This window comes from Microtus pennsylvanicus, chromosome 11 (assembly GCF_037038515.1).
Source record: "Microtus pennsylvanicus isolate mMicPen1 chromosome 11, mMicPen1.hap1, whole genome shotgun sequence".
Lineage (NCBI taxonomy): Eukaryota > Metazoa > Chordata > Mammalia > Rodentia > Cricetidae > Microtus > Microtus pennsylvanicus.
In genome coordinates, this window is record NC_134589.1 from 97,908,587 (window position 1) to 97,934,603 (window position 26,017).

The 26,017-nt window shown below is 48.5% G+C and overlaps 1 protein-coding gene across 1 annotated transcript; it reads right to left on the bottom strand.

Annotated features, from left to right (window-relative positions):
- Positions 1–8,650: 8,650 nt before the first annotated feature.
- Positions 8,651–23,816, bottom strand: LOC142831654 (uncharacterized). The gene is given in 11 exon segments (XM_075941856.1): positions 8,651–8,768; positions 8,837–9,118; positions 9,201–9,552; positions 18,011–18,125; positions 18,567–19,093; positions 19,096–20,837; positions 20,839–20,879; positions 20,881–22,112; positions 22,115–22,996; positions 22,999–23,413; positions 23,494–23,816. Coding segments are annotated over 11 exon segments (6,006 nt in total). The 5' UTR covers positions 23,794–23,816.
- Between the last annotated feature and the right edge of the window lie 2,201 nt (positions 23,817–26,017).

A 26,017-nucleotide genomic window follows, 5' to 3' on the forward strand; every position in this document is an offset into this window, starting at 1 on the left:
GGGAGAGAAGAACAATGTGATGTCATGCATTCTTTCCTCCCCAGATCATCTAACCTGTATTCTTCTTCTGCATGGTCTGGTTTCCCTGTGCCACTAACACCATGCAAGGATCAGCCCTGGGTGTTGGCTCTGGCTCCTGAGCAACTGATCTCTTCCATATGGTAAGAGCTTCCTGGACAAGTGTGTAAGTCTGGAGCTACTCCTTCCTGACAGGCGATTGTGTTCAGCAACTTTCTGTTGCTGAGACAGAACACCTGAGCTAGACAGCATAAGGAGAAAAGGCTTACTTGGCTCACAGTTTCAGTGACTTTGGTCTACAGCGACTCAATTCTACTGTGTCTGGCTTTGTTGTGAGGCAAGCATCATGGTAGAGAGTGTAGGTGGAGCAGAGTTGCTCACCTCCTGGTGATTACAAATAAAGAAATAGAGATATTGTGTAGTAAGAGGAGCGGTGGGCTGCATTCCCACCAAGCTCCGCACGGCTAGCTTTACCTGAAATAATTACACAGAAACTGTATTCTTTTAAACACTGCCTGACCCTTTAGTTCCAGCCTCTTATTGGCTAATTCTCACATCTTGATTAACCCATTTCTAATAATCTGTATAGCACCACGAGGTGGTAGCTTACCAGGAAAGATCTTAACCTGCATCTGTCTCAGAGAGGAAAATCATGGTGACTGCCTGGTTCGGCTTCTTTCTCCCAGCATTCTGTTCTGTCTACTCCACCTACCTAATTTTCTGTCCTATTAAAGGGCCAAGGCAGTTTCTTTATTAACCAATGAAATCAACATAAAACAGGAGACTCTCCCACATCAATACTGATGAGGAGGAGGGAAGATAGACCCCTGGAGACAAAATATACCCTTCAAAGACACACTGACACAATTCTTCCACTTGGCTACACTCCCTTGATTTCTGCCATTTCTTCATAGCCCATTAAGCTACAAATCCATAAATGGATGAATCCATGTGTTAAGTTGGGAGCATAGACTCCAGCCCCTCACATCTATCCCAGCCCCCAGGCCTGAGAGTTGTATTGGTTTGGACTCCAAATCCCACAGAGTATTTAAGTGAACTCCCAAAAGAGGAACACATCCCATGGTCGCATTGGCAGCCTCCCGGTTTCCCCTCAGGACCACCCAAGAGTGAAGGATGCCCATTAAACCTGGATATTTTTTTAATTTGGCTTGTTTTGATTTGGCTTGATTGGGAATTTGCGTTGGCAGAGAGCTCATCTTAGGAAAAAATTCACATGTTAGATGGCAGCCACTAAGATCCAGTAACATCCCAAAGGACTGAGGTTTACTGTATTGAGACCTGGGGTTATTTTCCTGGGGTGTGGGTGGCAGCATTTAAGATCCAAACCATAACAATGGCAATATAACTACTGCTTAATGGGATGTTGATATATTGGAAGTTTCCTAGTTAACTGCTACAGTTCCTCAGTGGTCTGTGGTAAAAACAAGATTATATATCCTGTGAGGAAATGAGCTCTACCACAGTGAGTGTAATCAAGAAAGAGCCCTCGATAACTCTCCTGGGATGCCACCAAGTGAACTTGGAAGTTCCTGTGAGTGTGTAAATGGAGATGCTTTTCAGATCAAAGAATGTGTGAAGCCATAGCATGAAGGTGTTTACCTGCTAGCCAATGAGTGAGTCCCCAACCACAGGATCTCACCTCAGAGCAGAAATAAAGTCTGTTGTTAGCCATTCAGTGCCTGGACTCCCTGGGGAAATCCACTACTGCAAAAGTTCTTACAGGAATTCAGTGTGCTCAAGGCCATTAGGCACCATGCGTGATTCCTTGCCTTCTCTAGACACTAAGTATACACATGTTCCCCTTGGCTAGGAGCACCTTCATGATTCCTTGCTTATCCCCCAGTGTCCCAGGGCACAGTCAGCGCACTAGTAATGTTTATTAAACTTTGTTGCAAACATAGCAAGGCGTCATGGTCAACACCTAGCACACAAGGACTCCAGCCTCCATTTCTGTCATCCCCTTTGAGCTCAATCAGATGTCTTTTAGGAAGAGGAAATTGCCGAGGGAAGCCTCTTGGTCAACAGTAAGCCCAGCCGGTGTGGCCAAGAGTCTCAAAGAAACCTTCTGTAGATGAGAAAAATGTGGCTCTGAAAGTCTGACCTAGGTTTTACCCTCAGCTAGGCAGCGCTGATGCTTGGGGTCACACCAGAACTGAACTGATCTTAAAATCGTCATGCTAATCCGCTTGTCAAGGGTATAGATGCTCTTAACTTCTGAACTGTGGGGCCACATCACAATAAACCCATGGAAACTTGAAGGAATCACGAGTCAGGAATACACTGTATACCCCCAACCTCCTGGACACCATAACTGAGCTGCACAGGACACTGTGGTGTTGGTTGCTGCTCTCTCATCACCGAGCTGTCTCGGTGCTGTGATTGGCTGAGGCTGTGCGGCATCACGAGGCAGACACTGCCCTGCATCTTTTTTTTTTTTGTAAATATCAAAATGCAAAGTATTGTTTCTGCTGGATTCATATTGATTTCATGCCATCATAAAACAGAACCATGGTAAGTTGGGAACCGCAGGCACTTGACTAAATTCAATGATTGACTGCAACAATAATAGGCCACAGGCAAGGGCTGGGTAGCATGCTGTATTGTCTATAGCCATTTTTCCTCAATGATCTCATAGTTAGGTACTACTATTCCTTTGTCCCTATGAGGCACAGGGGAACCGATATTGCAACTAATAAACGGAATTGGGCTGTGGACCTGAGATGCCTGCCTTTCACAACTGAGCATTTTTGGTAATTGCTGGACACACTCCAGTGGTCACACTCTGTGCTGGAGCACGGCAACCCCAGCACAGTAACGTTGTCTCTAGCATGCCAGGGTGGGATAGAGCATTGCTGGAGGCACACGGTGGATGAGAGGCTAAGGCAGACCTCTCGGCCGACTTGGGATCCTGGGTCTCTTTGTTCCTATCACTCCATCTTAGCCTTTCCTGACCTCATGGATGCTCCCAGGTGGCCTGAAGGACTTCTAACACTAATAGGTAGAATTTTCCCCAGGAGAATGAACAACAGGCAAGCATTCTCTGGGGAACTAGCCTTGGTATGGACCCAATTCTTACTTTCTCATTATTTTGATTCTGCTTTTCTGCAAATTGAAGACTCAGGAGCGCAAGGATTAGGCAATTTTCCTGCCTCCTGTAATGCACTTTCTCTGAATTGGTTCTATCAAGACAATTATTTGAAGCCTTTGGATCGCTCCCGCAGGCAAGCCTGAGAAGTCAGATGGCACATCTTCATATGCAGACAGGTTTTGGGATTCTTTCATCTTCCTTGGCTTTGCAGGCACTGAAAGGGAAGGCAGGGCAAATGGGAAATTGCTGCAGAGTTCAAGTCTGGCCCTCCCTGCTGTGCAAATCTCCTGTGTGGAAACATTGCACCCTGGGGTCTGCCTAGGGCTCAGTTAGTAGAGTAATTGTCGAATGAGAACAAATCCCTGGGTTTTTGCCCTAGCACCAGATATAGGGCTTGCTGATGCAGCCTTGCCATCCTGGCAAGGAGGAGCTGGAGGCAGGAGGGTTAGAAGTTCAAGGTCATCCTTGGCTACAAGGTGAATTCAAGTCTACCCAGGTCATTGTGAGCTTCATGAGATCCTGCTTCAAAAACTAAGCAAAACAAAAGAAAATCAAACAAAATAAAATAGACACACAAAATGTTTGTTCCTCTGAATTGTGAGCCAAACTAAATTCTTCCTTCTTTGAAAAAAAAATCAACCAAACAGAAAGGAGATAAAGAGTGCCCTAATCCTTCCCCATGATTCCCTGGACCTTTCTGTGGGGCTCACAGTGTGCACAGGGGGCATTATCATTTGCATTCATTTAAAAAGACTTCCTTTATCTTATTTTGTTTGTGTTGTGTGTGTGTCTGTGTGTGTGTGCCTCAGGTGTGTTGTGTGGTGCCTTCAAAGACCAGAAGAGATCTTTAGATTCTTTGGAGCTGGAGTTGTAAGCCATTTGTCATGGATATCAGGAACTGAACTCAAGTCATTTGTAAAAGCTCCAACGCTCTGAACCACTGAGCAATCCCTTCAGCCTGCTATCATGTGCCTTCACAGTTGAGAAAACAGGCTCACAGAGGTGAAATTTGATGTCTCAGTTTTGAACTGGGGAACCACGCACCAGAAGGGTTGCATATTGTTTCCAAGGAGAGAGTTCTAAAGTGGCTAGGTAGAATGGCTGGGCAAGTGTGTGTATCCTGGTCCCACTCTGCTGTGTGAGCCATCCTGCCCCTCTCTGCTTTCTGGCTGCTGTGAGGTGAAGAGCTTGGCTGTAGTATACGCCCATGATGCCCCGCTTCATCACAGGCTCACAGTCACAGAGCAAGGCCGCCAAGGATTGAAGCCTCTGACACGGTAAACTAAAAGAAGTCTTTCTCTGTGACAGTGGGAACACGTCTGGCTGGCAGAGGAGATATTGATTGATTATAATTCAGGCCACCCACAACAGATTAGATGGTCTGCTATATGGTTTCTCATCCCTTCTTCCACTGAAATGTTTCAATAATAGTGTAGTTAGGCACCGTCACCCTTGCTCCCTCTGCCCAATGAGGATACCAGAGCTCCAGGTCCTTTAGGAGGCCAATGCTCGTCTTATTTTGTTTCTGGGGCAAGCACTGTAATCAAAAGCAACTTAGAGAAGAACGGGTTTATTTAAATTACAGGTTCTAATTTGTCCCTGAAGGGAGTCAGGGCAGGCACTCAAATAGGAACTTTCAAGTTCCCTCAGGCAGGCATGCTTGCGATTTTGTCCAGCATTACCGCTGACCAAGGGACTCACGTCCTAGCCAAGGAACCATGGAGAATGCTTCTCTCTGGCCCACTCACAGGTTTATGCCTAGCTACCTTTCTCATACAGTGTAAGCCCACCTCCCAGGAGTGTACAAACCACAGTGAACTGGGCCCTCCTTAGCAAATACAATTAAGGCAACCCCTCTCAGCAAGGCCAATCTGGTCCAGGCAATTCCTCAGTTAGAGTCTCTTCTTAACTAACTCTAGGCTGTATCCAGTTGGTAGTTAAAGTTGGTAGTTAAAGTGATCCAGAAAAGGCCTCTGGGGCAGTCCCCACAGTGCTGAAGTTCACAGTTTAAGAGCCCAGAAGGGCTGGACTGAAATGTATCCTCTTCATTCAACCATGGATCCTTACATCACTGCTCTGGGCCGCAGTGACCTCATAGCTCAAATGGCCATGATGGTGCTTACTTCCCAGGGTGAGAGCAGGAGCTGAGATAGAGCACACTAAACCTTTCACTTAGCACCTGCATATGGTAAAGAGATCATAAAACATCAGCAATTCCTATTTTTATACTTTGAATGGCTCATGTTTTATAATAATACGTGCATTTGAAAAATCACTGCTATTTGTCCATCAGTGGAAAGGCAAGGAAAATATACTGCTCTGGACCTTAGCCTCCCTACTTGTAAAATGATAACAAGAGCAAAAATGGTATAACTTGTGAGATTTATATGCATTTAAATAAAAGTAAATCATTATAATGGTCAGCACACTGATGAACTTTGGTAGATGTTCAATGTTTAACTGCCATTATTTTTAATATTTTCACCTTTTCAGTACTTGCTTTTGTCATTTATATGTATGTGTGTATGTCTATGTGGGTGAATGTCACATGTAAGTGTAGTGCCTGTAGATGCCCAGAAGAGGCATCAGACCACTTAAATATAGGTACAGGCATTTGTAAGCCACCCCACATAGATACTGGAATGCAAAATCAGGTCCTCTGCAGGAGGACCACTGAACCACCTCTTCAGCCCCTTCTCTTGTCCTTTTTGTGGGAGAATCATCTACTCTCAGGTTTTAGAAAGCACTGAGAAGTCAGTCATCAGTAGTGAGTATCTCCATTCTATGCTCTAGGTGTTGTCTGAAGAGCTAAGACAAAGACCACACTGATATCCTACTAACAGTGGCAATGCCCTTTCAATGGCCTTCCTGTAACTGCCACCTTGGCCAGGGCTCACAGAACTGGGATCAGAGTCACAGCTCTGAGGCCACAGAAGCAAAGACAGGACTGACAAAGCTCTGACCACCTTCCTGCAGTTTCCCAGATATCCCAAGCCCCCAAACACTTTTTAGAGAATAAACAATCTCTCTGGGGAGCTCTGATAACAAGAGCCAAACCTTAGCATAAACACAGACTGTGCTTGAGTTGCCTGACAGCTGTTTATGGATGACGGTACGTGATTGGGTGAGGATTTGTGTTTCAAGGGCAGCGACCCAACAGGTTTGTGCCAGTGCAATTATTTCTGAAGGACTCTTGAGAATTTGGTCTTTAGAATTGTTCTAAAGGTATTGATAAGGCAGTTCTCTCTCTCTCTCTCTCTCTCTCTCTCTCTCTCTCTCTCTCTCTCTCTCTCTCTGGTGCTTATTTCAGTTATTTCAATTCCTGCTCCCTTGAGCCTCTCTTTGGCTGGCAGAAATCTTTAGGGACTGCTTGGCAGATGGATGCTGGTCTTTATCTGCAAAATGCTGTCAGTCATGTGGTACCTTGGGGCCAGCCATGTTCACAACGGTCTTTCTGCCATCTTTGGGCGCTCAGGTCTGTGAAGCTCTAGAGGAAAAATTAAAAAACAAGAAACAGACCGGAACACTCTTGGTTCTTTGTCTGACATGTGTTCAGAAGCTGTTTGAGTGATCTCTTCCTCAAAAGATAGTACAGGAACCAATAATTCATATAGGATGGTGATTTCTTCCTCTGTAGAGAGTGACACCAACATATTGGGGACCTGTGTTTATTACAGCCCAGTGCATTTATTAAGGTCTGTTCCATGTGTGCTTGGGACAGTGGGAGGGAAGTCAAATTTGAAGTAGCTGGGTTCAGAAGGACAGAACAGTGATTTTAAGGAGGAACCAATCTCACAGAGCAGAGAGTTAATAACAGGGATCTGAAGTTGCCAGAGGGCAAGCAGCTTTGTATGAATACCGGTGATGTTCACTGGTGTGCTCTCCACCGGTGACGGTTCACTGGTGTGCTCTCTCAACACAGACTCACTGAATACTTGCCTTGCGCCAGATCCTCTTCTGGGCAGTGGGGAAACAGGCCTTCCCTGGCCTTTAGGGTCTAGCTAGGCTACAGTCTTCTAATAAAGGATTTCACTAATAAATACAGCTACAAGGAAAAGTTCAAGGTGCATGGAGGTTGACTACAAAGGAAGCACATCCAGATCAGAGGTTTAAGGAAGTAGCATTGCAGGTAGTAAGGCCAGGCCTACCGGTAAGGAACTGGGACTAAGGGAGAGTTGCTCAGACAGGACGAATAGCAGAGACTCTGTAATGGGAAGATTGCCTCATTGGGCAGGGGAGAGACCACATACATGATTGCAATCAGAGGGTGAAGTGAGCCTGCTAAAGGGACAAGAGATGGGAGGAGGGTCCCCTAGAACATAAACTTTGAACTTTCTTTTAAGAGCAAGGAAAAGAAAATAGAGGGGAGATAACTCAGTCCAGTGCATCTCAGCTTGGTCTCCAGAGGTACTTACTAAGCTGAGTACTATGGCAGCTGGGCCGGTGGGACAGATGGATGCCTGGGGCTTGCTGACCATCCATCCTTGCTTGCCTGGCCAGTACCAGGCCAGTTAGAGACCTTATCTCAAAAGTAAAATAAAGTAAATACACACACACACACAAATGAGCAAACAAAGGGCATTAAAAGTCCTTTCAAATGGAGAGAGACACTAGAGGAGGCAAGTGTAGAAGTTAGAAACTGTGACCATGATCCTAGTGACACAACAAACAATCTTATGGAAAAGGTGGGTGATAGGGACAGGCCAGTGAAGTTTACAAAGCAGACTTGAGAGGAGCTGGTGAGCAGATGAGTGTTGGTGAGGAGAGAACATGAGCTTCAGAGAATTGCTAGGTAGTTGTCATGACATGACAGCCACTGGGCCATTTCCTGAAGAAGACACATCTGGGGATGACCTGTTAGGAGAGGTCAGGAGCCCAGATCTAGTCAGAATGAGTGTGAGATGCCCGAGGGATGTTCAAATGCAGACTGTGTGAAAAAATAGCTTTGTGTAAAATTCAGAAGCGCTGCTTCTAAAGAGCCTATGCTGGAAATACCAATGAAGATTTGCTGAAGTCTTTGGGAGGGAGCCCATTTCATGACAGCTGTAAGACTAAGGCCCCCAGGGAGGGGTGGAAAGAAGGCGTGAGGCAGAAATTGATGTAGTGTGCCCAGAGGAGAAAGCAGAACCAAGAAATGACTGTCACAGTGTCTGAGTAACGTGCATGGAAGCCACTTCAGCTGCAATGACACTGTAGTAATAGTGGTTGTGGTAGAAGATTGAGGAAGAGGAGGGGAAGGGAAAGAGGAGAGAGGGAAGAAGAAGAAGATGGGGGAGGATAAGAAGGAGAACAAAAAGAACAAAAAGAAGATGAGGAGGAAGAAAATGGAATAACACAAAGGAGGTGGCGGAGGAGAAAAAGAACAGAATGAAGAAGAAAATGAAAACAAAAGGAGAGAAGAAGTAGGAGGAGGAAAGAGGAAGGAGAATCAGTAATGGCTGCTGTCCCAGCAATAGTCATGGTAGCTGCGGGCCTAGCAGCAGCATCCTGGGAAGCAACAGAGCAGTGACTACAGCAGCAGGGCTACAGCTGCAGGGCTACAGCTGCAGGGCTACAGCTACAGGGCCACAGCTTCAGGGCCACAGCAGCAGGGCCACAGCTGCAGGGCCACAGCTTCAGGGCCACAGCAGCAGGGCCACAGCTGCAGGGCCACAGCAACAGGGCCACAGCAGCAGGGCCACAGCTGCAGGGCCACAGCTGCAGTGCTACAGCTGCAGGGCCACAGCTGCAGGGCCACAGCAGCAGGGCCACAGCTGCAGGGCTACAGTTGCAGGGCCACAGCAGCAGGGCCACAGCAGCAGGGCCACAGCTGCAGGGCTACAGTTGCAGGGCCACAGCTGCAGGGCCACAGCTGCAGGGCTACAGCTGCAGGGCCACAGCTGCAGGGCTACAGCTGTAGGGCCACAGCAGCAGGGCCACAGCAGCAGGGGCACAGCTGCAGGGCTACAGTTGCAGGGCCACAGCAGCAGGGCCACAGCTGCAGGGCTATAGCTGCAGGGCCACAGCTGCAGGGCCACAGTTGCAGGGCCACAGCAGCAGGGCCACAGCAGCAGGGCCACAGCTGCAGGGCCACAGCAGCAGGGGCACAGCTGCAGGGCTACAGTTGCAGGGCCACAGCTGCAGGGCCACAGCTGCAGTGCTACAGCTGCAGGGCCACAGCTGCAGGGCCACAGCAGCAGGGCCACAGCTGCAGGGCCACAGCAGCAGGGGCACAGCTGCAGGGCTACAGTTGCAGGGCCACAGCAGCAGGGCCACAGCTGCAGGGCTATAGCTGCAGGGCCACAGCTGCAGGGCCACAGCTGCAGGGCCACAGTTGCAGGGCCACAGCAGCAGGGCCACAGCAGCAGGGGCACAGCTGCAGGTCCACAGCAGCAGGGGCACAGCTGCAGGGCTACAGTTGCAGGGCCACAGCAGCAGGGCCACAGCTGCAGGGCCACAGCAGCAGGGTTACAGCTGCAGGGCCACAGCTGCAGGGCCACAGCTGCAGGGCTACAGCTGCAGGGCCACAGCTGCAGTGCTACAGCTGCAGGGCCACAGCAGCAGGGCCACAGCTGCAGGGCCACAGCAGCAGGGCCACAGCTGCAGGGCCACAGCAGCAGGGCCACAGCAGCAGGGCCACAGCAGCAGGGCCACAGCTGCAGGGCCACAGCAGCAGGGGCACAGCTGCAGGGCTACAGCAGCAGGGCCACTGCAGCTGCCGCAGCTGAGTTATGGACTGGAGCTCTGCAGTGCAGCAGTTCAGTCTGTTTCCCAAGCAGATTGCATTGTCTGACAGCTAAGTGCAATTCAGGGATTGCAGCTGAGCAGATGAAGAGGCAGAGCTGTTAGGTTGTGCTGTCCTGGAGAGAACTGGGAAGAACAGGATGGAAGCGGAAGTCTGACTGCTCTGCCTGGTGCTCACCAAGCTTCACTCCTACCATATGCATGACAATGATGATAGCCCCCTTGAGTTCACGGAATTGGAACTCTGTTTATTTCATCTACCAGTGGGTGTTCAGAGCTCTGAGTGGTCTTGGAACTTAACAAGAAACTTGATTTCACCTTGAAGAATGAACAGATTCAATTTGTCTTGCTGGTTTGCTCTAAGATCATCAACGCTTTGAATTTGTTAAAGTTGAATTTTGATCCTATGTTTCTATCTAGCCTTCTCCTTTCACTACAAACTAAATGTCACAAACCTATTCAGAGACATTTTTAAAAGTCAACCCATTAAAAATGAAAAGAATTTGCAATTCTGCACGTACCCATGTAATGAGATGCGCACCCGAGTTCATGCTCTCAGACTGGAGACCTGTATCAGGCCTCTCCCTGCACCCACCCACTGAGCACTCGCATTCGGTGTTATTAAAGGTTTACGTGGAAGAAGTGGCCTTTTGCAGTGCACACGCCTGCAAAGAGAACTCTGGAATCGTGCTGTGCTAAGCCTGGGTCCGTCACGGCTATAGAAATGATTCACCATGCTTCCCGGGAGTATAATATTATGGTTTCCATTCCATACCTAAGCGTATTTATGATTAGGAGAAAGGGGCAGGATTATGCAGTAAAAAGAAAATGGGCTTGGGAAGCAGCTGGACCCTGGTTTAAAACTGTATAGACTGCTGGCAAGTCATGGCTTTGTCTCAGTATCAGCTCTAATTTTAAAGGACAGACGCATGCAGCGGGATTTACATAGGACACCCATACAGCTCAACGCTTTCTCCCACAAGCCTACCACTTAACTCGGTCAATGCACATTTCCTACTCCGTGCCTTGAATAAGCATTGCTATAAGAGAAGTGAGAGACTCGCAGACTGTGAGGTAGTGTAACTTTTGAGGATTTGCTTCTTTATTTGTCTCTTGCTGTTTTCTTACAAAACTGCAGGTCCTAGCTCTGTGGAACTGCTGAAGCTCTCAGGTGCATCTCCACACACCATCTGACTGTCACTATTTCTCCGTCATTTAAGACTGAGCTCAACTGTGTCCTTCAGTTGTCTCTATGTTGCACCCCCATCTATCAAGGTGATTTTACTTCCTTCTTTTGTGTGTGCATATGTTTGTGTGCTCAGGTGTGTGTAGCCTCAGGTATCTTTCTCTAGCTGTCACTCATCTTGGTTGGCTTCAAGACAGGTTCTTTTCATGGACCAACTGGATTGCCATGCAGACCCAGAGATGCCCCACTCCACCCACCCCAGCACTGGGAATGCAAGAACATGCCACCATGCCTGGCTTTTAAAATGGAGATGCTGGGGATTGAACTCAGGTCCCCATGCTTGGGAGGCAAGAATTCGTGGACTGAATCCCTTCTTCAGCCCCACTTCCTCCTTTTTTGGTCTCCACTAAAACTACACATCATAATCCTTGTTTTTTTTTTTTTTGTCACTTTATACTGCATTTGTTTGTTTATACTTTTTCCACCCAACAAGAGAAAGTGTTCATTCAGGACAGAGATTCTGGCCGGTTAACCTGGATTCATGGCTTGTTGCAAGGAATTGGTGTTATAAGATATAGTTTGAATCAATAAATGCGATTGCCAATTATTAACATTATCAGAACAAGGATTTTTGTTTCAGGTAGAACACACGCACACACACACACACACACACAGCATGGGGTGGGGGTAGAAAATGAGTCTGAGTGTTATGGTGAGGCGTGTTGGACCGTGAGCCAGCCCTTTACCATATCCTAAGAAGAATGACATTAGGCACAGCTGTGCCTCACTATGACTTTATTTTCTATCACTTGTTTCTTCATAAACTAATGTGCTAAGTATTCTCTCAATAGATAGCAAGCATCCAGGAACTGAAATGTTCATACAAACTTCTGGTCAACAAGATTGTTGTGAATAGAGAAGAAGAAACAGCAGTAAAACAAACAATCAAACAAAGCAGAAGGTTGGTCTGAAACCCTTAGCCCCAGTGCTGATGTCTAACCCACTGCTCACTAGCTTCCCCTGGCTCTCATTGCAGAATTGCCCCTGCTAAGCCACCAATGTCCTCCTTGTTGAATGTACATGGGTATCTTTTGTTATCCTAAACCGTGGTCCAGATTTGACCAGTCTCTACTCCTTGCAAAACTCTCCAAATCTTGACATCCCCTGAGACAGTAAAATCTCAATGGTTGAGGGCTTTGGATATGGAGTCCCACAGTACAGGAGCAAAAAGAACCTTTTCCTTTCCTACGGGATGTAGTCTTAGGCAGGCAGCTCCAGTGGTTTGAACCTTGGAGCTTCCACTTAAGAAGGGACACAGGAGAATATGAAGAGAGAGAAATCCCTACCACGCGGTACTCAGAACCTACTGGCTGGTATGGAGAGCCTTTAACCAGCATCTCTGACTTCTGTCTCTCACCTTCTTCCATGGCTTCCATTCTGCTTCTCTTTGCCTTTTAAAACTCCCTAGAGTTTATCCCCTTTGAGTTCTGCCTTCTTCCTAAGAGAGCTGACACTGCATACCCTACAATATTCTTTTCATGTATCTCTCCGTTTTGTCTCTAGCCTGGATTTTTCCTCCTACGATGTGTCCTGGGCATCTCCCAGGGACCACTGCCTCACTCTGCTTAGATGGAGGGCACAGCCTTCTCCTGAAACTCCAAACTTCCTGGAGCATGCACTGTGTTACAAGGCGCCCAGGACTCAGGCCAGAGCCATCCATCCATCCTGTCCTGCTGCGTCACACCTCTCCCTGCATCCATTCCCAGCGCACTGCCTTCCTTCTGCCAGAGATGTCTCCAGCAGTCTCCTAATTGGTCCCCCTGCTGCTGTTCCTGCCCATCTTCACTCCATCACCCAGCTGGAGCGCTCTTTCCACGGTGAGCATCAGATCACACGGGTCCCCTGCCTGAAACACTTCAATAAATTCTCTTTATTTTGAAGATAGAATCTTGTCTCCTTCATAGGGTGCAGTGGAAGTTGCAATGTGCCCACTGCCCCTGCCCCTAGACCCGGGCATTCATTCTTTCAGCTGCCAGACACAGAAGGCTGCTAGCTCAGAGATTGTAGCTCTTAGAGCAGAAAGTCAGAATGGCTGAGGGCATCAGACACCAACTTCTGCAAGCTGGGATCAAGCCGCTTGACCTCTCTAGGAAGGTCACTGCTACATTCAAGGGTGCTCCATCAGACAAAGAGCTCAAGTGACAATAGTTTGGTATGGCAGCACAGAGATCTGCCTTCCTCTGCACCCCCGACATCTTTGAACAGCCACCTCAGTTCTAGCTCCCACTTTCAGAACAACAGACACCCATGCTGTCTCCAAGTTGTAACTCATCGCCTTGCTCTGCCTAGGGAAAGCAGGATACACCTTCCATGGTCCTTTATGATCTGGTCTAGCACAATGTTGGTTGCCACACCATGGACCAGTTGGTTACCTGGTGCCTTGTTTAGTGGGGACAATGGGCATAAAACATGAAAAGTAAAGAACAAAAGCTATCTTTCCTGTGGTCAGCAGAGGGGTGGGCATTTAGAGCACCCCCAGAACAACAAATGAGTGCTGTGGACCCCAGTAGTTGTTAGAGGGGTTGGTAGTGATGGGAGCCCGCCATGCAGGTAAGGGGGCAGAGGGGCTGGTAGTGATGGAAACTGGTCCATCATGTAGGTGGGGGGAGCAGAAGGGTTGGCAATGATGGGAGCCTGCCATGCAGAGAGGAGAGTGTGGGGGGCTTACTCTTATTGTTAATACTTCATCACGAAAGCATTTACTCTGGAATTTATTCTCTCATATTCTATAGTCTGCCAAGCCAAGAACCAAAAGAAAAGGCAAGTTGGAATGTACTTTGCCCCTCTAACCCATGCAGCTCCTGCTGAATTTCACCTTTTCAAATGACTTGAGAGCAGCAAGGGCAGACTGCTGGCAGAACTCCTTATGCAATTTGGTGGTAACCTGATCCCATCAAGCAAAGGGTAATGACAGCAATGCTGTTATTCTGAGCCTTGCCCACTCTAGCTTGGTGCCTGCCATGCTTTATGCTGCCTCCAAGCTTTCAATGGTGTTATTGTACCTACAGGCATTGTATTGACCTCTGTGCAAGACTCGTGAGATTATCTCAGACTTCTTGAAACACATTATCTCTGATCCCTCGGAAGGATCGTGTATTGTCCCTTCCCTGATGACCATACCAGCAATCTTGTAGGTTCTCGTTTTCTCTTTTCACCAGCTATTAGGAAAGTTTTCTCTTTTCACCAGCTCAGTGTGCAAGGGACCGAGGCCTGCAAATATGTGTGCTGTGGACGCTGATCTTCTGACTTTCTTCTAATGTTTTGCTTATATTTATTTTCCCTTTCCTTAATTTCCTCATCACAATTAGTCTGTAGCTGTTCTGACTCCAATCTTTTTTAAGTTGCAAAAGAAAAACATTAGACAATTACGCATTTTAACAATCACAATGTATTATAATTGACCATCTGTGATGACTGGTCTTCATTATCAATTGGATTGGATAAAGGGCTGCCTAGGCGATTAGTAAAAACACATCTCTGTGTGTATGGGTGAGGGTATGCTCCAGAAATGACTGCATCTTGAGGGTTCTGACTTAATAAGTAGTTCTATGTATTAATGAACTCAAAATCTGAATAAACTTTTGGAGGGTAGTGAGATTGTGGAGAGAGGCCCTACTGAAGGAAGTGATCATGGGGCATGTGTCTTGTGAGCTGTACTTTGTCTAATAGGAGGAGTTAAGTCATTGGGGGTATATCCTAAGAGCTGTCTTACCCTGACTCCTTCTGTACTGCCTCTTCTCTCGGTTTCCTGTCCTCCCTGAAGAAGATTCTCTACCATACATTCCAGCTGCCATGAAGCTCTTTTCAGTGTATGGGACCAAGAGTGCTTATGGACTGAACAGAAACTGTGAGTCTAAATAAGTCCCTCCTCCCTCGTGTTGTTTCTCTCAAATACTTGCTCATGGAGATGAAGAGTTAGCTAATATAATTGGTGTGTGTGTGTGTGTGTGTGTGTGTGTGTGTGTGAAGGTTGACCCTGAATGTCTTACAGTATGTAGCTTGGCTCTCTACAGCCAAAGTTTCCTAGTCTGAAGTCAATGGTACCAAGATCATGGAAGACCAACTTGGAGCTAGCTTCCACCTTCCCACTGTTTGCAGAGAAGATGGTTCATACCCCAGGGGGCCGGAAGGGGAAGCAATGCCTGTATCTACCTCAGTGCCAATGTTTCCAGAGGGAAACTGATGTCCATGCAGACAAAGATGATGAAGCATATTTGCAGAGAACTCTCCCAGAGGTAATCCAGGACTCCCCAGGAGCCAGTTCCTCACCCCTGTCTTCAAACCAAGGAGCAGATAATAGGCTGCATGTGTTGGTATGGACCTGGGCTGGATCTGAGGACAAAGGAGAACATTTGTCCTGGCTAGCTCTTGGGGACACTTTTGGCTCAGACTTTCTGCCAACTTGGAAACATGAGTAAGACTTTTGAGAAATCAACCTGGATGGTGCAGAGCAAATCATGATGCAAGGTCTGTGGAGTTTAGCTTTGTCTGACACTCTTGAGTTCTGGTCCACGTTGTACTGCCTCAATGACTTACTAAACAGGCATTGATTCAACTCTATATGATGACAATCTCAATCTATGTGAACCTGAAGGACCAGGAAGAGTAGAGCCAAAAGTTTCTAGCAGGAAGAGTAGAGCCAAAAATCTAGGTTAGCCAGTTCAGTGCTCTGTTCCAGGAAGTGGCTGACCATAAAGTTAGATTATAATCTTGAGAATAAGCTTGAGAAATGGGGAGTTAACCCCCCTTGTGATCATCACTGGTATTTTTGGAATTTTCCAATGATGCCCTCCCTACCCTTTTTGGGTTATGGTTTCTTCCCTTAAATACCCCTTCTCCCAGCTACTAGGAGTGAAAGACCCTCGATGAGGACCTTTTTCGGGAGGAGACCTCCCCAACGCCAAGGAACAGGCCGAGACCACACGGATGCAAATCGCAAGAGGTTTATTGAGTAGACACAGTTACCTGCGGGCAGCAAGATCTCTCGGAAGACTTGCGCACCTGCCAACTGGAGGGTGGGCTTCTTACAGGGGAGAGCAAAAGCAAGCTTACAGAAGCAAAAGCGTGGTTATCGGTCGGCCGGAATGAGGCGGGGGCATGAATGGTTTCCTCTCTCAGCATGGGTGTCAGCAAAAAGCAAGTTTACAGAAGCAAAAGCATGGTTATTGGAATGAGGCGGGGGCATGAATGGTTTCCTCTCTCAGCATGGATGCCTGGCAACAGTCATCCTGTTCCTATCTTATAGCTAACCTGCTTTGTTGATGTCCTATCTTACTGACATCTTGCCTTGCAGTCTTCCTATCTCTATCTGATAGATATCCTGCTCTCTCAAGCACATGGGATGTTCTTACGGGAGCAGGCTGGCTGCTGATCCGGAGAATTTTTTTTTTTTTAAAGCAAATAGGACGTTCCCCCGAGAGCATGCTAGCTGTGGGTTTTGAGGAGGGGGCCTGTAGGGTCTTTCATTTCCCCCCTTTTCTTTTATTATTGAGTTAAATCTTTTACTCAAAGCAATTACAGAACCTCGGTATCTTGTTGTGGTAACATGTGATACTGATGGGTCAGTACTAGGGCCTGAATGACTGACAGCCTGTCTTTTATAAACTGGACCAGGTGGTTTAAGATGCAGGACCCAAACAGGAGTATCAGAAGGAGGATAATCAAGGGACCCATCAAAGAAGACAATAGAGTTGTAAACCAGGGAGACTTATTAAACCATCCTTCGAACCATCCTTGTTGTGATTCGAACAGCTTTTGTCTCTGTCTTAACCTCTCTCTAAGCTTTGTCATATTGTCTCTCACCAGCCCAGTGTGGTCCGCATAGAAGCAGCATTCCTCTTTGAGTGCCGCACATAACCCTCCCTCTCGCGAAAACAACATGTCTAGCCCCCTCCTGTTTTGTAGGACTACCTCTGAGAGGGAGGTTAATGACTTTTCGAGTGCGCTAACCGATTCTTCCAGTGCCTTGATATCAGTATGCGTGGCTGCCTGAAGTTGTCTAAATTGGCTGGTCTCCATAAGAGCGGTGGTCCCTGTGCCCACCTCTGCCACTATTCCCCCCATAGTGATGTCTCCCAGCAATAAGGCCAAAGTTAGGGAGGCTGGTTCTCTCCTAAATCGGAGTCTCCCTTCAAAATGACTATAGATGTATTCAGGATCATGGTATGTAACTTTGGGCCATAATTCAATTAGAACGCAATAATCAGAGGTTTCACTGAGCACAGCAGCTGAAACGCATGGGGTTAATCCAGTACTGCATGCCCAATAGGTCCCGTTGGAGGCAGCTAGGTAATAGGTTCCTCTGGACACCTTTTGGGTAGAGTTACATAAGGCCTGGTGGGTTTTGGGAATAGTCCCTATGCAAAGTCCCTGTCCAGACACTTCAGACAGGATCAGCTTATGCTGGGGGATGGAAGTGCAGCTGGTGGGTGCAGAGGTTTGGTTGGTATAGTTACCTAGAATGGCCACTCCTTCATAGTAAGGGGGTCTTGAGACCAGACATAGCCAGCAATCTTGGGTCTTGTTCGGATCTGTGAAATTGAGAGCCAGATAGGCCCCTTGTACCAAGTTGAGTAGTCTATCCCCTGTTCCAGGTTGACGGGGAGACAGGGTAGTGGTAGTAGTGGTGGGTGTGCTAGGGGTACTATTGCTGGCTAAGGGGGTCATTGAGGTATTATGATGTGCTGCTGGGTGTAAGGCTTGTGCAGGCTGAGAAGGGGATTTTTGTTCTGGTAGGACTGGATTTGGCCCTATTGATAGCTGAGGGCCTGCATTCATCACCTGTTGGGTTAATGAAAACATAGTGACAGGATCATATCCAGAACGGTATAGGCACAATCCCCATGATTTGGGTCCATCCCAAGAGGCCTTTTTCCCTTGCGTGGTGAAATCTAGGACTAAGGGGTTGCATCTACCTCCTGGGGTGGCGCCCTGGACATTGGTAGCGGTAGCGGTATCATAGCAGGGGCCACAAGCTTTTCCTCCGCAAGTCCAGGGCCCCTTCCCGAGTACCCAGGCGTAGTTCCTCGTCTGGGCGTGATTAGATACCAGGTGGAGGAGGGTTTCCAGTAAGCCTCCCCTGTCATTTCGCAACCCCATTGGGCACAGTAACCATCCCCTGGCCCTCCACACCCCTTTTGTGTGTTTTGTCCTGGACAAACATAGAAGTCTTTGTTCCTGGTCCCATGCCACCCCCCCCCCCCCCATGATGGCAGCCATATCCCGGGAATGGTTCCTGATCTGAGGGGTTCCAAGACTCTCCCACCAAATCACAAAGGTCAAAGTACAGGGTTGGGAAAGCGTCCGTCATTGTTCCCAACAGGGAGGTGGTATTGGCTACTTTTCCTGTCATGAGATTTGTAACCCTCCAGGTTACATTGAAAACCTGGTGCGGGCTATTTTCTTGTGTCGCCATCCCCAGTCTTAGTAGGGCCCATATAATGGTCAAAGGGCCCCACGGGTAAGCCTTACCTTTAAGGGGTTTTGAGTGCGTTGGGTTCTCCATGCTGGGGTCGCGGCGGGCTCCACTTCCTCAGCTGTATGGGCGGCATTCACGTGCGAGGCGTGGATCCAGGCTGCGATGCCGTCAACCTTCAGTGCCGTTGGGGTGGTCAGAAGGACAGTGTAAGGGCCTTTCCACCGAGGTTCCAAGTTTTTGGTCTGGTGTCTGAGAACCCAAACAGTATCTCCTATCTGGAAAGGATGCGGTACCACCGGCTGGTTCAGTTGGTCTTGGTAAGCAGCGGCGAGTGGCTTCCAAACCTCTCTTTGCACAATCTGTAACGCCTGTAAATGGGCTTCCAGAGAAGAACAGTCAGCAAAATCGGCAATGTTTGAATCAAAGAAATTTATAAATGGGGGAGGAGCTCCATATAGGATTTCAAAAGGTGTCAGTCCATGAGGACCCGGGGTGTTGCGGGCCCTGTACAGGGCCAGTGGTAAGAGGAGCACCCAGACTCCAGTGCCAGTTGCAAGCATTAATTTGGATAAGGTCTCCTAATTGTTCTATTCATGCGTTCTACCTGCCCTGAACTTTGGGATCTATACGCACAATGTAATTTCCATTCTACCCCTAAGAGTTTGGCCACCAACTGACTTACCTGGGAGATGAAGGCGGGGCCATTATCGGTGCCTAAAACTTGAGGCATTCCGTACCTGGGAAAGATTTCTTCCAAGAGCTTTTTGGTCACCACCTTTGCGGTTTCGTGTTTGGTGGGAAAGGCTTCCACCCATCCTGAAAAAGTGTCTATGAACACCAAGAGGTATCTGTAGCCATAGAGACCTGGCTTAACCTCCATAAAGTCGATCTCCCAATGTACTCCGGGACGATGTCCCCGTACCCGAACTCCTGGACCAAGCTTGGTTCTGCCTGTGTTTACCTGAGCGCAGGCTTGGCATTCATCAGTCACTTTTTGCAGGGCTCCATCCCTGTTCAGGAGGTGTTGGCCTGACTCCTGTCTGTCCAACAAGGTCTTCATCTTCTTTGGCCCCAAATGGGTCAATTTATGTAAGTAGTCTATTATTTTATAAGTATGTTTTGTTGGCATAACAATCTTTTCCTTAAAAACCCAATGTTGCTTTCTGGGGTCATATGTGGCCCCCATTTTCTTTAGGAGATCAATGTCCTCTTTACTATAGGGTAGCGAACTGGAGGCTGGGGCCTCTTCTGGGTTCATCAAGGGGAAAGGTTGGGAGGTCTTGGTTGATTTCATAGCAATCTCTCGAGCAGTGTCATCTGCCAGTCTATTTCCCTTTGCCTCAGGGCTATGGCCTTTTTGATGCCCAGGGCAGTGCATAATACTTAATTTTTGGGGCAAAAATAAGGCCTTTAGGAGTGCCAGTATCTCAGATTTGTTCTTAATTTCCTTTCCTTCTGAGGTCAGCAGCCCACGTCTTCGATAAATTTCCCCATGTATGTGAGCCATGGTGAAGGCATATCGGCTATCCGTATAAACATTTAGCCTCTTACCTTCTGCCGTCCGGAGTGCCTGGGTCAGAGCGATGAGTTCAGCCCTCTGGACGGAGGTGCCTGCGGGGAGGGCTTCTGCCCAAATTACCTCAGTCTCCGTTGTCACTGCCGCCCCCTCTCTTCGTTCCCCATTTGCCAGGAAACTGCTGCCATCCGTATACCAAGTATAGTCAGCATCTCGGAGGGGTTGATCCGTCAGGTTTGGCCTGGTCCCATGTATTTCCGCAAGGATCTGGAGGCAGTCATGGTGTTTGGTTTCCTCCGGCAGGGGGAGCAAGGTCGCGGGATTAAGAGCGACCACAGGTCCGAAGTGCACCCGGTCCGTATCAAGGAGCATGGCTTGGTAATGAGTCATGCGGGCATTAGAGAGCCAGCGGTCTGGAGGCTGTTTGACCAGGGCCTCCACCGCATGGAGAGCCAGGATAGTCAATGGCTGGCCCAGAGTCAGTTTACCCGCGTCCTTGGTGAGGACTGCAATAGCTGCTAGCATTCGCAGACAGGGCGGCCACCCTGAAGCTACTGGGTCCAGTTTCTTTGAGAATTAAGCTACAGGACGCCTCCAAGGGCCCAGTTTTTGAGTTAGGACCCCTTTAGCGTAACCCTGTTTTTCATCCACAAACAAATCGAAAGACTTGGTAATGTCAGGGAGGCCTAGAGCAGGGGAGGCTAACAAGGCTTTCTTAATGTTTTCGAAAGCCCTCTGTTGGTCCTCTCCCCAATCAAACATTGTTCCTTGTTTAGTTAATGGATACAAGGGTGCAGCCATCTCTGTCCGCTGTTCCCAGGAACTCTCTTAGCTGGCGGGGGTTCCGGGGGGGGGGGGGGGGGGGGGGGGGCAGGAATGTTAGCGATAGTCTGTTTGCGCGCCTCGGTCAGCCATCTCTGTCCATCTTTTAATTGATAACCTAGGTAAATGACTTGCTTCTGGCATATCTGAGCCTTCCTGGCTGATGCCCGATATCCTGCTTGTCCCAATGTCTGTAGGAGGGCCTTTGTACCCTCCTGACATTCTTTCTCCGAAGCAGACGCCAGAAGGAGGTCATCTACGTATTGGAGCAATGTCAGGGCAGGGTACTGAACCTGAAAGTCTGCCAGGTCCCGGTGTAAGGCCTCATCAAAGAGGGTCGGGCTGTTCTTGAACCCCTGGGGGAGCCGTGTCCAGGTCAATTGACCCGAAAGTCCAAGATCTCGGTCCTTCCATTCAAAGGCAAAAAGGGACTGGCTCTCCGGATGCAGCCACAAGCAGAGGAAGGCATCCTTTAAGTCTAATACGGTATACCAAACGTGGGATGGCGGCAGATTGCTCAATAGGTTGTAGGGGTTGGGGACCGTGGGGTGTATGTCCTCCACCCTTTTGTTGACCTCCCTCAAATCCTGCACTGGCTGGTAGTCCCCAGTCCCCGGTTTCTTTACTGATAAAAGGGGGGTATTCCATGGTGACCGGCAGGGAGTGAGAATGCCCTGATCCAGCAGTCTTTTTATGTGGGGCCTTATGCCTTGATATGCTTCATGGGACATGGGGTACTGCTTGATTGAAACAGGAATAGCTGTTGTCTTCAATTGAATGATGAGTGGAGGTTGTTGTATAGCCATCCCCATTCCCCTGGTCTCTGCTCATGCCAATGGAAAGTCATTGAGCCAAGGGGCCATGTCAATTGTCTGTTGCCCTGGGGGCTCGTTAAGTCTATATTCATCCTCCAGCTGGAGGGTCAAAATTTGGAGGGGACCTCCATTTGGGCCCGTTATCTTAGCCCCTGTGTCCTCGAAATGAATTTGGGCCCTTAGCTTGGTGAGGAGGTCTCTACCCAGCAAGGGATAGGGACAGTCCGGAACATGCAGAAAGGAATGCGTCACCTTACCAGTAGCCAGCTGAACCTTCCGATTAGTTGTCCATCGATATCTCTTGCCACCAGTGGCTCCTTGGACCCAAGCAGATCGTTCGCTGAGTGGCCCTGAAGTCTGGGTCAGGACTGAATGCTGGGCCCTGGTGTCTACTAGGAAGGTGACTGGTTGCCCCCCGACATCAAGAGTTATCCTGGGCTCAGGGGGGGCACCTGGCCCTGAGTTCCCTAATCCTCTAAGGTGAGGAGGGAGGTTTGGGGCCAGGGCTTCCTAGGTCCTTTGTTCCTCCTGGGGCAATCCTTAATCCAGTGTCCTCGTTCTTTACAATAGGTGCATTGGTCTCTGTCCACCTTGGCCCTACATTGTTCTCCCTTCCTGCCTCCCTCTCTATTCTGTCCCTGAACCACGGTGGCCAAAACCCTAGTTAATTCCTTGTTTCTCCTCTTGTCTCTTTCATCCTCCCTATCTTTCATTCTCTGCCATAATCTTTCCTCTTTTTCTTCTGGAGTCTCTCTCTTATTGAAAATCTTCTCTGCCTCTTTTAGTAAGTCTTGTATAGTATATCCCTGGAGACCCTCAAGTCTCTGCAATTTGCTTCTAATATCCGGACTAGACTGCCAAATGAAAGACCTGGATACACTTGTAGCTTGCCCTGGATCTTCAGGGTCATAGGGGGTATACATCCTATAAGTGTCCTTGAGCCTTTCTAAGAAGGCTGAGGGCATCTCTTCATTTCCCTGTATTACTTGCTTAACCTGGGCCAAATTGGTGGGGTGGCATGCTGCCCCTCGGAGACCCACGATTAGCAACTGGTGATAGAGGTGTAGGTGTCCCCTACCTGCAGCTGTGGTGAAATCCCAGTCAGGTCGCGTCAGAGGGAAGGCCTCATCAATTTCGTTAGGCAAAAGGGTTGGGCTACCGCTGTCGCCTGGGACGTTTTTCCGAGCCTCCAAAAAGACTCTTTGCTTTTCCTCCGAGGTCAGCAGGGCTTGCAAGAGTTGCTGGCAATCATCCCAAGTGGGCTGGTGGGTGACTAAAATAGACTCAATCAGGTTAGTCAGCGTTATTGGATCTTTGGAGAATGGGGGTTATGGTGTTTCCAATAGTATAGATCTGAGGCAGAGAATGGCCAGTATTGCTGTCGGCCGTTTGGACCCTCTCTCAAGGGTAGGGCATGAGTAGTGGAATCAGGGGGTGGTTCGTGCCTTCCCCGGAGTCTTCCCACCATGGGTGAAGGGGCTGGGGAGACTTGTGCAGGCTGTCCACCCGCCGCTGCAGTCTCTGGCCCATCCAGACTCTCTGGATCCTCTGGATCTGCATAAGAAGGGGGTTCTTCTGATAGAAGGTCAGTGAGGGGAGAGTCAGGGTTTGGAGGAAGAACGGGAGGGGGCGCAGGGGTAGGTTTCTGAGGTTTTTCTTTGGGAACCTTTTCTTTAAGAATGGCGGGGTATAGGGAAGAAGAGGGTGGGGCAGGGGAAGGTGCAGGAGGAAGAGGCACAGTGGCTGGCTCTCTTGGGGAGGGGGAGCCTTAGGGGCTGTAGGGGTAAGAGGAGGTTGGGGTTTGTTAGAGATGTTGTTAGAGATGACAAAGGGCTGGACCCATAGGGGCAGGTCACGTGCCAAACTTTCCCAGGTAACAATGTAGGTGCGTTGGTCCGGGTGTCCATGTGGTCCTGGGCTGAACACTTTTGCCTTAACCTGGGAAATAATATTGAGATTGAAAGTGCCGTCTCTTGGCCATTCTGACCCAACAGTAGGCCACTTGGAAGAACAAAAGATCACCCATTTCTTCTTTCGAACATCGACTGACAGGTTGTCGGCTCGGGCGCGGACGTCAGGCCAGTGGTCTAAAGTAAGGCTCAATGGGGTGGTTAGGGTTTGTCCCATCTTCTCGAAGAGAAGGGAACCAAATATAAAAACAAAGGAACAAAAAAAAAACCACACAAAGACAGAGACAGAACAGATGCTGACAGGACAGACAGAGACAGAACAGATGCGCAGCGCAGCAAAACTCAGACGGAGGCTCTGAGGGTCCAGATCCCTCTCCTCCAACTAGGACCACGTATCCTTCGGATACTGGCTGAGCTCCGAAGAATCGGGCTCCAGAAGTCCTTGCGGACTGACTCCGATGACTGCGGGGGAGAAGTCCCAGGCTCGTCAGCCCCCTTCCCTCTGCCAGGTACAGCGCACTCAGACCTGAGTGTACAGAATTCAACAAAGAACACGGAAGACCCTCAACAGAGAACACAGAAGACAACTGAACAAAGAACACAGAAGACAACTGACTCGGAGCTGGCCAGCTTACTTCCCGTTGGTGAGTCGGTGGTCCCTGGGTGGGGGGTCTCAATTCCCGGCCAATACACCAAATGAAAGACCCTAGATGAGGACCTTTTTCGGGAGGAGACCTCCCCAATGCCAAGGAACAGGCCGAGACCACACGGATGCAAATCGCAAGAGGTTTATTGAGTAGACACAGGTACCTGCGGGCAGCAAGATCTCTCGGAAGACTTGCGCACCTGCCAACTGGAGGGCGGGCTTCTTACAGGGGAGAGCAAAAGCAAGCTTACAGAAGCAAAAGCGTGGTTATCGGTCGGCCGGAATGAGGCGGGGGCATGAATGGTTTCCTCTCTCAGCATGGGTGTCAGCAAAAAGCAAGTTTACAGAAGCAAAAGCGTGGTTATCGGAATGAGGCGGGGGCATGAATGGTTTCCTCTCTCAGCATGGATGCCTGGCAACAGTCATCCTGTTCCTATCTTATAGCTAACCTGCTTTGTTGATGTCCTATCTTATTGACATCTTGCCTTGCAGTCTTCCTATCTCTATCTGATAGATATCCTGCTCTCTCAAGCACATGGGATGTTCTTACGGGAGCAGGCTGGCTGTCCTGTAGGGTCTTTCAGGAGTTGAACTCCTCTACCCCTGCATGGGTTATGAATCTTGGTCCCAGCACGCTGGTTCTTGTCAATAAACCTTGTGTGATTGCAGCAAGGATGGTCTCTCATGAGTTCCTGGGGGCTTGTGCTACCCACTCAGGGGTTCTTTCAAATCCAACTGGTAAAGTTGCTAACACCAGTGTCTTCCTTTTGTGGTTAAGGAGACCCAATCCTGTCCAAGGTTGACAAACAATAGAACACTGAAACACCACCCTGGTTTCAATTCCTCTGATTGAGCTTTTAACTGCTCACTTATGGCTGATTCTGGCCTTAACTATATGTGACTTCTTTTAAATACTTTAAAAATGAAAGATGCTACAAAGTTGTCTTCTCGTTCATCTTAAAGAATATCTAGCGACCTTGCACATCCCATGTATGTGGTAGCAACGAGCTGACCTTGACTGGTGGCTCCCAGATTTTCCAGTGTCTTCATTCATTAGTAACCTAACTGGCTCTAGTAAGCATCTGAGATCCCAGTCAATAGCACCTAGCACATGGATGTCAGAAGGAAAGAGCGGTCTTAGGTGTCTCATGAGTTCTGCCATGGCCATATGACCTCTTGGGCAGCCTGACTCAATCCATGTCTTGAATTTGAACAGTCCTCCTGAGCAGAGGACTCCTTCCAAATCCTTCTATTGTCTGTAGTAGAGGAAGGATTTAGAATTCCTGTGGGTATTTTTAAGCTGAATGCCAGGTCCTAGTCAATGCCCCTGAAGATTCAGCTGCAATTCTGCTGTTCAGGGGGAGTCAAATCACGTAAAGAGCCCCACTACTGAAGCATTGAACTTAACAAGGCTTATTTATGTCTCAATGTGCCACAGGTTAAAATAGCATCATCTTTCCCATCTATCAATAATGTATAAATGTGTGTTAAATTGCCGTGCATGCTTTTAGTCTTGAGGAATGCAGAACAAATGGCTTTCTTCAGAGCTTAGTAGACGCACACCATTACCCTTCCTGCAGTAAACACAGAGTTTGGGGTACCTTGGAAAGAGGACCCAGGGGGATGTTTTCACATCACAGCCTGGATTCAAGCGACTAACAAGATAAAGGTCAGACATACATTGCTGGATGCCAGTGAGGTAATCCTGTTACTTTCATTACCTGTTGATAAGGGACCACCTATCCTGTACTGGGTTGGCTGCTTCCTGTGAGTAATGGTCCATCTTTATAGCAAC